At 44.5% G+C, this 11,176-nt stretch overlaps 1 protein-coding gene across 1 annotated transcript; it reads left to right on the forward strand.

Moving 5' to 3' along the window:
* Positions 1–1,059: 1,059 nt before the first annotated feature.
* Positions 1,060–10,914, forward strand: T265_09511 (hypothetical protein; the record flags this gene model as incomplete). Its single annotated transcript, XM_009175599.1, has 12 exons — positions 1,060–1,208; positions 1,239–1,935; positions 1,990–2,098; positions 2,391–2,505; positions 2,550–2,616; positions 2,655–2,693; positions 6,233–6,271; positions 6,316–6,445; positions 6,541–6,651; positions 8,957–9,098; positions 9,144–9,268; positions 10,763–10,914. The coding sequence occupies 12 exons, from the start codon at positions 1,060–1,062 to the stop codon at positions 10,912–10,914; spliced, it is 1,875 nt and encodes a 624-aa protein (XP_009173863.1).
* Between the last annotated feature and the right edge of the window lie 262 nt (positions 10,915–11,176).

Below are 11,176 nucleotides of genomic sequence, written 5' to 3' on the forward strand. Positions count from 1 at the left end.
AACGTGTCTAGGATTACGCAAACGTCATTCCGTAGTGAGTACTTTCACCGTAATATATATATATATATATATATGTATATAATCACCTCGAGTTTCTTCCGAATGCTGCACCAACAGATGTGGACTCATAGTGGGACGAGATTGCCACCTATTTATATAATGCTGGGAACTTTGCCTGTAGCACAGCACCACCAGGCTCACTCAGGCACTAGATAACAGACCTAACGATGGCGCTCCTTAAATCTCGCAGAAATATCCTATCCGGCCGTGAACATAACTTGATGCGACCAATTATCAGACGTCAAGTGAAAGTGGGCGTGCACGCCGTCTGTGAAGTGTGGCGGACACAGAAAGCCAAGAGACCCAGGAAGCCGGTGATGTCCGAAGATTATTTCAGTTGATTCGTGCGACCGGCCCCCGGAAACCACCTTTGATTGAAACCATCAAGGATCGGAAGGGAGTGACCATCTCGAATAAACAACAACGCTTCAACCATTGGGCGAAAAATTTCGAACAACAATTGTCATGGCCACCAGGGGGCACTCATCTGTAACCCACAGGTGACGTAGAGCTCGGGACGGTGAATGTAGAACCGCCTATGGCTTCCGAGGTTTATGACTGCATATGCTCTCTTAAGCGTCGCCGAGGTTCTGTCCGGATGACCTCTCTCGGCATTGTTCAAAGACGTGGGTGAAGCCCTCAGTCAGAGCTTGTCTGTCTGATCTGTTTGCTTGCATTTGGGAAGACGAGACTGTCCCGAACAGTTTGAAGAGATTCGGTGATAGTACCCATTTCTCAAAAAGGGGCTCGTAAACGTGGCAACCACAAGGGAATCAGCTTGCCCCCTGTCCTAACGAGACTGTTGGCGTCACTGGTGCTTCGTTGTAAAGCACCGAGTCGAGAGGAGCAAACGGGATTCCGGCCTGGTAGGAGTTGTGTGACCTAATCTTCACACATCGTCAGGCACTAGAGCAACGACTCAGTTTTAGTATTCCTGGGTTTCCAAAGCGCATTCGACTCGGTTGACGGGTTTGTTATTCTTCTCACACTTGTCCATCAATGAATGCTCCGGAAGTTCATGAACATGATAAGCTCTTTGTATTTTCGGACTCCCGAACATGTGAGTATACGGTGAGCTCTCGAAAAGCTTCCGTACACAAAGCGGTGTCCGTCGAGGATGCCCACCCTCTCCATTCCTTTTTGACTTCGTGGTCGATGAAATCATGAAACGAAAGAAGGTCTCCAAAACCCCGGTGTCCAAATAGTCTTGTCGATCTGGTGTACGCAGACAACATCGTTCTCATCTCTGAAGGGGAGGAAAAGGCGCAAGTGTTTTTGGATGAACTGACCAAGTCCTTTGGTATGCAATTTTCACCCACAAAGTGTAAGATCATACTCGTGGAAGTGCAGTCACTAAACACTCTACTTACAATCGAGGTAGAGGTACTGGAAGTGTTGGGGAGTTTTACATATGTTGGAAGTCGTGTTAGTTCTGATTGTAGTGTGACAGATGAGGTGAATGCGCGAATCTGCAAGGCTCGGGCCGCGTTTGCTAATTTGAGACACCTATGGCGTCAGAATGGTTTATCTCTGAATCTGAAGGGATGTGTGTATCAAGCTATAGTACGGGCTGTCTTGTTGCATGGCTGTGAGACTTGGCCTATTCGAGCAGCGGACCTGAGACGTCTTCAGGTGTTCGACACTCGTTGTCTCAGAAGCATGGCTCGTGTGGGTTGGTGTCGGCGAACCCGTGAGAAGGCAGTTAGAAAGCATGTTTTCGGTTGTGTAACGGGTACTTCCATTGAAAAATGTGTCCAGCACCAAAAGCTGCGTTGGTTGGGACATGTGTTACGTATGCCGAACCATCGTTTCCCGAAGAGAGTGCTGTTTTCCATGCCCAAATCAGAGTGGCGTAAACAGAGAGGTGGCGGGGGAGTATGAAGGAGATCACGAAACGCTTGAGTGCTGTCGGTACTACTCGCCTTCCAGGGTGGGGACCGCGTGATCCTCACTGTGCCTGGTTGGAGACACTACAAGATATGGCTGCCAACCGATGTCAGTGGCGTTCTTGTTATTAGTTTCTATCCAGATTGCCTGAGTGAGTGTTTGGAGGTATAGACACCTCGGAAGTATTGTGTTAAGCTAGCACTAAGTCCCTTTCCCGTCCACCTTTACTCTTTTCTTTACAATAAGGCTTTCAAATAAATCATGGTTGTACGGCAGTGAAGCATCGGTGTTGAACATTGATGTCATGCTGTCGATGCTGATGATGACCATAATCCCGCGATGTGTTTTTACTGGCTTACAATGGCTGTCGTAAGCTCTCGACTTTGTATATGAAAAAACTGCACCGAATCCCGTGACGTTTTCTAGTTCTTTTTGGTTTTCAGCTCAAACACACGTTCCACTTGGTATGTCATACCGAATCCAACTTGCAGAAGTTGATTTGGGCAACCTACTGTTTGAAGACAAAGCTCCTTTGGAGTTCGACTCTTCGGGAAGTGTGTACGTTTCTGGTTGTGTTGATGGACTACCCCTTTCTGCCACAGGTCAGATCAGCACTTGCGTGATATTGCCAAGGAATGTACTCGTCATTTCTTTAAACTTTTCTGGGCCGTAAGTTTGGGAAGCTATCCATTCGTGTTATTTTTCAGTTGCCAACTGAGGTTGTGGATAACGTCACCATAAGTAAAGTAAGTCTGGTCGGCTTTCCATTACCCTGTTTTTCGCTTCTTGATGCCAAAAGCATCTCATTTTTGTTCGCTAGCCTGTTTCTCATGTATGCCCAGTATAACCTTCGTCAACCCCACCACCGAGCCACAGCAAACAGAGTCCCTCATCCGAAGCACCACTATACCTGACTTCGGAAGTCATTGCACTTTGTTTAGTGAGCAAAATTGTCACTGTCTGTTTACTAAGCGTTGATTCACTACAAATTGGTTGCGATTCTGCTATTATGTTCACTCCACATGATTGAAACTTGGAAGCACAGCAATGAGCTCATTATCCGCATGAGTCGCACTGGAATTTGGGTGCAAGTGAAGGGAGGCAACGTAGTAAGTATGATGTCGAGGAAATCTACCCTTAGTCTGACTCTGAATCCCCGCTTTTTCCTAAGAGTTCTGTTTCCGGAAAATTCGGAACATGTTACTGTCGTCATATTCTAACTTCTAGCTGGTGTTCCTGCTAGATATCCACTTCAAGGATTTCAGTCTTGAGTGCGCTTTGAGCCCAGAATATTCTGTGTACGTACAGTTTGATTTTGGGTGACGAGTGTTGTGATTTTTTTACATTTAGAGTAATTGGCAGGTTGACACATCCATCGACAAGCGAAATCTCCATATAATGAAAGTGGTTGGCGACAGTATAATATATTTCTACGAGTCTTTGAGGAGTAACCACTAGACTCGGTGACCAACCATCCTTAGAAAGCTGCTTTCAGATGTATGTCTTTATGTCTAAGAGGGCTTCAGAGCAGCTTCTGACCCCAACACTAACATCCAACGAGCGACCTCTGAACGGCAACCCATTTGCCATTTATTTGGCGTCAACATTGTAGGTCTTATCTCACGTAGGGTTGATAACACCACGGCCTGGTACTTTTGTGATTATAATGCTCAACAGTCCAGTAAACAAAGCGACGCCCAAGATGACTACCCCAGACTTGTCAACCGTCTTACAAAGCTCCGGATTGTAAGATTATGAGGATAAGGAACTCCGTGGTACTGTATGAGCGAGGCACAATAACTTGGTTGAATGAATCTAAGGATACTAGGGATTGCAATGCCTGAAATTAACGAGTGTGTTAAAAGCAGGTTTCGGGAAGTAAGTTGGGTTATGATTCATTCAGGCAGTGAAGAGTATGTTAGATGCTGTGAGAAATGAGCAAGCAATCGGGCCTCAACAACTCCCTTTTGTGCTATAAGGTAGTTGGAAGAGGCCCCGTCACAGAAGTGACAACATTATTCTAGGGGGCGACTAATCCGTTTTTCATAACGGAAGCACTGATAGCAATCATTTTGATCTGTCGTAGGAGTTGAAACCTAGAAAGTGAAGAATGTAGAACGAAAAATACATCCCCGTTGTAGATCAGGGGCTGTTGGTCTGTCAGCCGAATATGACAATTAGCTCGAGCTTCCCGTCGTCAACGGGAGAAACATCGGCGCGCACCATTGATATTCCCTTGGTTTGGGACAGTAATAAAGGAAATATTTTCCACTTGAATTAAAGCATTTAATCAGAAGAATTAAAACCTAGGTGCGGTAAAATCGAACTAGGGTGAGTTTGTAACGGACAGTAAAAAAAATCGTTCAGCTGTAGCACCCTTTCGGTGCCTAGCTGCCATGCCACCAAAGGGGCACGAGGGCTGGGATACTGACTGGTCGCCCAGCCCTATACAAGGGAAGTCGAGAGGCAGAGGTCGGATTCGAACCACGGACCTTCCGGTCAGTAAATTCGCGCTTGAGCCATCTCGACTCCAACGGACAATAAAGAGTGAATGTAAGCACAAACCCCACCGTGAAAAATGAAAGTAATGAAACAGAATCACTCGGGGACTGAACGTCAGTTAAATCGTTCGTTTCAGGTATTTACGTCCAGATGAGAAACAAACAGAGTGATGGACTAAGTTGTCGTCCGTGTCTTGGCCTGAGGGCAAGCTTTTTGTCGTTTGGACCGGTACGATCCAACCCGGAAGCTTACACCGATGAACCACATGGGCATTGGTTCCTCGCGACGGCAGCAAAGGCCGCCTTCCGCCTGGTGCGTATATTGACAGCGCTGACAGTCAGGGAGAATGTAATGACCAGAGGTAGTTTTGCCGTCAAAGCACGTGGTCTAAATTCAACCACAGTTTTTTATTTCTCCGGCTTTGACAACCGGGCAGTATGTCAGCCGTCATAATTCCTTCAGGTTACGTGATAGCCGTGCACTGAGAAGTTTAACTATTGAACGACTGAACTTTTCAAAGGACATCTGCTACTTGTTGTGAGAGTTGGTCAGATTAACTTTAAGAATGTTCTCATTGTTGTCAACTGTTATATTGTGTTTTGTGAATGAATGCAGAATCTATGGTTAATAGCCAAAAAAGCTGAATTGTGCTGAGCAGCTGGTGCCCATCACCCACCAATCACCAGTTGCACGCCACTAGGTTCAATGAGCGTAGTGGCATTGCTTAATTGCTACTTTTCATTGGGATATTTTCCTTTCTCTCTCAAGTGACAAGTCCGAATAAGCGTAGCATGAAGGGAAAGATACACCGGCGATGGGTTGGACTCGAACTGCCTACCTATTGCTTATCGGACGAGTATTGTTGTGTGACCTCCGTCATGGATATGCGTCCGAGCTTCACAACTGACTCACCGTTCCTACTAACAGACTAACAATTGGTGTTTGTTAGTCATTAGGAGGCCACTTATATGGCTTCCACATAGGACCAGACGTTGAATTTGTTCCGATGCCGAAAGGTTTTATGGTGTATGTTGTCAGAAAACGGAAGGGGATTCGGTTGGTTTTCTGGATAGTATAGTCCAGATACCTGGAACTGGGTATCAGTGGTTCGAATCCGTCCTCAGACGTTCTTTTATGTCACGTGTGCATATTGTTCATGTCGATGTCATATAAATTCGCCTCTACCTTATAAATATTTCCTTTTCTTAGAAGTTAAAATTGGTACTCGAAATACTTTCCACGTTCAAGCGCGTCGGTTCGTATACCGACGGTTTTTGTTTTGGTTACTATGTGGCTGAATACTTCGAACATTTTTGCATCTTTCTTGAAAACTAGCAACCAACATATTAGCCTAGTTAGCTAGTTGTTACGGTATTGGAGCTGATCGTGTAAAACACCAGGTCAGATTAATCCCATCCCAATTAAGCCGCGTAGCGCTTTGTCTGCTCACAACCAAGTACTTACGTTAATGTTTTCTCCACTGTTTGTGGTTTGAATCCACTCCTGGTTGATTGCTTTTGTTTGGCCCCCGAGAGCCTGATAGTATCTCCGCATCCGTGCTTCCCCCGTTTACCGTGTCAGTCATATGACCAGTGTCACAACCGAGAAACATAGTCTGTATACTGGCAACCATCCGGAGTTAGTCTCTTCAAAGTGGTTTGATAATGTCCTTTACGTCTTTTTCGTATGTCTTTTCTGTACGGTGGTTAAGTACTCGTGATCTCACTCTAATGTTTTCGTCACTGGCGTTAGTTATTATAAAACCCTATTCTAAATGTTCCAGCTCCCAAAACCAACATTCCGTCTGCCGCGTGAGAAAAGAGTACGTGATTCCTTCTTAATGTACCGACGATACCCACTTATCAGATCCCAGCTGTACGCGACTTAACCAGATGGGAACGTTTTGCAAAACTAAAAGGGATCAAAAACAAGAAAAAGTCACGTAAAGTTTGGGATCCGACCACACAGTCTTGGCGGCCTCGATGGGGCAAGGATCGTATTAATGCTCCCAAGGACAAGTGGTTTATCGAGGTTCCAGATAATGCGGGCAAGTGCTTTCTATAGACTGTTTGTAAATTTGCTGTGAACTAGATCCTTATGAAGACCAGTTCGCCAAACTGACCAAGGAGAAGAATGAACGCAGAGCGAAAAATGAACTGCAGCGGTTGCGAAACATTGCACGCGTAGTCAAACCGGGCCAAGGTATGTTTTCTCCGTGATGCTTGGACTTCCTAGTCAAAACTTTGCTGAAACAAACGTTTTGCGCCTATACAAACTTTCTTCCTCCAGTACAGCCCTACGCCGTTCGTGTTTGCATAGGATTTCTTGTTCCCTGTCGTTGACTAGCGTTCCTTAGGACCCGATGGCACCAACATCGAAAAAAGCACTCACACAAGAGTAATACGGCGTCTGTGAATCGGCCTATACAGACGACCTGTGCAAACTATGGTCGAGATTCTCGCCTCTTAGGGTGTTTTTGAGAACAGCTTATTATGGTTGGGTGTACATGAGGAATGATTGTTGTGGTCCAGACTTTCCTGAAGTGCAAAAACATTTCATTACCGATCGCAATTGTCAATTACGAAAAAATCGCCTAGCTCGTTGGACAGCCAACAATTATCTATGCTATCCGACATACTACAGAAGCAAATAGTCTAAGTATGTGTTACGAGAGACTGACTACATTCAACCACACGTCGTAACAAGTCACCGAAAGTGGGCAGTACAAGATGTTGGGTTCAATGTATAGTAAGAATGCAGGTTCGGCTAACCGTACGAAACAAACGCTATGATGAAGCGTTCTTCCCTACTATTGGTATGTGCCATCATTGTAACTGGTCATTGCTGATAATAGTAGAGTCTTGGATGTCACCTGTGTACATGCAGGAAAGTCAGTCTTACCTGATGAGTTGGGTTTTACTCTGATATATCGTGACAGAAGAATTCCCGCGAAACCGTTGAACGATAATGTCACCCACACAACCATCCAAGATTTACCGGTCAACTACACAAGTGAGGAATAATTTAAAGTGAGCAAACTAATTGAACAAATGATCCTAACGAAAAAGATCGAATTCAAGCACTGCAATCGTAATCGCACCTTGCACGCTCATATGACCAATTCAAACCAATGATTTCTTCAAAGCGTCGTTGCTGGTCCCCACCACACCAAGTTTGTGAAGCGGTTTAAATGACACAATGCATCTGATTTTGTTTTTGTTGGATTTTCTGCCAAATCCCGTCCTTCGGACGTACGGTGAACCAGTCTGGAAGATTGAATTCATAAGTTCATTCCAATCTGAACCGATTTAAAGGATGCGTTTAAGAATAACGATCTTCAAAGCCCTACTGCCAACCTGTGCATGCCCATCATCCTAAACTCCGAGGGACAGTGCCATTCATCCGTCTTTTTTCTTGTGAATCTATGATTTTGCTGTGGAGAGTCCGCGTTTGAGCTGCAACTTTTCTGGTTCCACACACTGCATAGTGTCCTTATTGCATCTTTCACTCTCAGATCTTGTGGTCCCGTTTGCCTCCGATTTCTTAGCCATTTTCTGGTTCAAACGCTTCAGGAGTGAATTTTAGGCAACTCTTACTCATTTTTGTCAAGTCCATAGCCTTCTACCTTGAAGTTTTATACTCCAAATGTTCAACTCTGTTGGATTGAACTCAACTGTCCTTGACTTAACGAATAATTGACCTAATTCATTCAGTCGGTGAACCGCGACACTGCTTCTTTTCCCAGTTCATCGAGAGTCAACCGCTAACAGATTCTTCAGTCTGACTGCACCACAGAATTTTGCGTTTAGACAATGGTGGTTCCTGTCTCCTTCTCATATACAGCCTGCCGCGGATGATTCATTCCCAGTCACCAGTTCCCTTACCCAGCTTCATTTTATCACGTAGGCTTCTTCGCCTCTTTTGATTTTACGCCATTTACTATTGTCCTGAAAAATCTCATTTCTTCATCGTACATTTTGTAGATACTCTTCCACTAAGTGGTTTGATGTGCGCTAGTTTATTAACCGCTATCTCCGGACCTGTTCTGTTTTGAAAGATTCTGAGCTTATCCGAAAATTAAACCTGTAAGTCACCATGAACTGATCGTTCTCTCTTTTCAACTAAACGAACAATTCACTGGGTGCTTCTCAAGTTCCCCACGATAATAGTGAAAAATTAACTAATAACACTTAACCCCTCTAGTAGTCGAATTTCCCGATAATTTTCAACGCGAGAACGAGGCCCAGAAATTACTGAAATCATGCTACACTGAAAACTTTGGGTGATTGTGCTCTGCTAATTGTATTCTTGTCCCTACTCAATGTGGGTATTGTGTTGCTGGCAAACGAACAACAATAGTGCGATAGAAGGAACCATTAGTAGGTCTACTACTTTGCAATAATTTCGGCCGGATATCACATTATTTCATGACTTGGCTATTATTGTATCCCTATGATATTGTTGCTCATCACCCTCTCACTTTTTTTTTATCTCCTCTGTTTCGTAGCTCCTCCTGTAGGTGTTTTATCAGAATCGCAAGGGTCGAGAAACGAACTGAGCAGGGCGCTCTCAATAGCCAAAGTGTCTGATGCCTCTATGGGACGGTTTAATGCCCCACTGGACGAACGGAAGATATCCAAGAAAACCGAGTAAGTCTCTGTATTCTGTCCTCGTGTTATCTCCCATTTTTCTAGGAAAAAGATGAAGCCACGTCTCAAATTGAGTCAGGTTGTCGGCTCTAAATCCACAAAGAAGTCAGCAAAAACACGGAAGCCACCAGCTAAGAAAAAACCTATGAAAAAGAAAGGATCCCGCACTGGTAACAAGAAGTGATGAAAATCCCTCACAATCTTCGTTTTGCAAAGAGTAACCTTTGTACAGCTGGCAACCTCTTTCATACAACCCTTCCGAATGATGAAAAATACTTTTGCCTTAGAAGAATGGTTCACATTTGTCTCTTCGTCAGACGTTCACCGCATTTCTTTTGTTCGTAGGCGCTGGTGTTGTGAACACTGTTGTTCGTACACGGTTGTAGTTAGATGGCGATTCACAATGATATTTTCAGAAGTACTGATTCTTTGTTAACTAACACAGTAGCATGATTAATTGATGTTCTTCAGTCGAGTTGAATGTAGCCGTATACACGATGGGTTGACTCAAATCGAACTCGAATCGACCAATCCTCCTACTTGCCAGCATATATCGCCACGTTTTTAGATTATGGCCAACACTGTGCTGACAGATAAATGGCCCCCCGTGTACCACACAGACGCACTTCTAAAGAACGATGCAGCCTTAATCTCGTCTGGTGATGATGCAAAATACATATATGTGATTTCTGCTGGGTTAGGAGGACCGCTGAAGCCTAAGCTGTTGCTGTCCTTGTAGCGTCATTATCGACTCGAAATTTCTGGACGCAAATACAGTCGGTATCACCGCACTTTTGTGTTCATGAGCCCACAGGTTACAGAAACGCAATACTAGATGAACAAACTTCTGTAAAATCCATATTTATGAACAAACCGTCGGAGCAATTAGAAAACTGTTTCGTTAAGGCTTCTTTCGGTTTTATTAACCTTTCATAAGATTCTGGGCAGCCACCAGTTCCGGACAGTTTCTCCGGGAGAGACAAACGAGTTTAAAGAACAAGTGATGTATGCACTTTGTGGTGACAGGAGCACATGACTACCCGTCAAAACGTGGTGTGTGAGACGTGTTGACTACAGTTAATTGCCTTTATTCTCCTACCCTTGTCACTGATGTCGTCTGACCTGAATGCCTTATGAAGTTGTGTGCCAAAATATGAGACCGTGTTGTGTGTTTGCATGGTTTTTCAACGTTGCGTATACGCTCGTGGCTTCGGATTTTCAAGGATAAAGTGATGAGTGGCTGCCGTCTTCTTTGATCCGAGTATTCTCGTCCTTGGCTTGATAGAGAAATGGTACTTTTTGGGTTTGTGATACAAGAGCGCCACAGCACGAGGTTCATGTTTGATTGACCATGCAGTAGGCTATACACACCTAACTGCCCAGGTACTGATGCCCCATGTCATAGATATTTATCATCACAAGTGGCTGGCTTCTTCATCAGGCTTCATTTGGATCGTTCTTACCCGGACCAGACCATCTAGTGTCTGAACAAACGACGTTTTGTGATTGCGGTGCTAATCTCGGGTAGTCTCACTCACTACATGTCGCTAATTTATGCCCTGCCTTGGTTTTGTAGCACCACCGATGATACTCACAGCTTGTTTATGATCAGTGTGACGGTGTGTTAACATTGAAATCACCGTGTTGTTACATGGTGCATGCAGACCTATCGCTCACAGGGAGCACCGTGATCAAGATTTCGGGATGGAGGCAGCCTAATTCCGAGAATTCAATATTCCGACATGAGAATTTCTTTATTCCTCCAAGCAAATATCAGTGGAATCTTGTTAAACATAGGCTAAATTTCATAGTGTAACGCAGATGTGTTTTATTTTATACAACACCGGTCGGGTGATGCCCCTTTTGAGTATATCACCTTAATGATGAGTCCCACGAGTGGAATTCGAGTCGCTCAATTTATTTGCTGTACCTTAAAGAGACACGAAGACCGAGAAAACGGCGATATGATACGTTGATGCACCCAGAAATATCAGTGTTTGTTGTAAGGATATCAACCTCAGTCGTTCCGTGAACTTTAGTGATGTGGTGAGGATAATGCTCTTTAGGGGAAACGGTGG

The sequence above is a fragment of the Opisthorchis viverrini genome (assembly GCF_000715545.1).
Source record: "Opisthorchis viverrini unplaced genomic scaffold opera_v5_280, whole genome shotgun sequence".
Lineage (NCBI taxonomy): Eukaryota > Metazoa > Platyhelminthes > Trematoda > Opisthorchiida > Opisthorchiidae > Opisthorchis > Opisthorchis viverrini.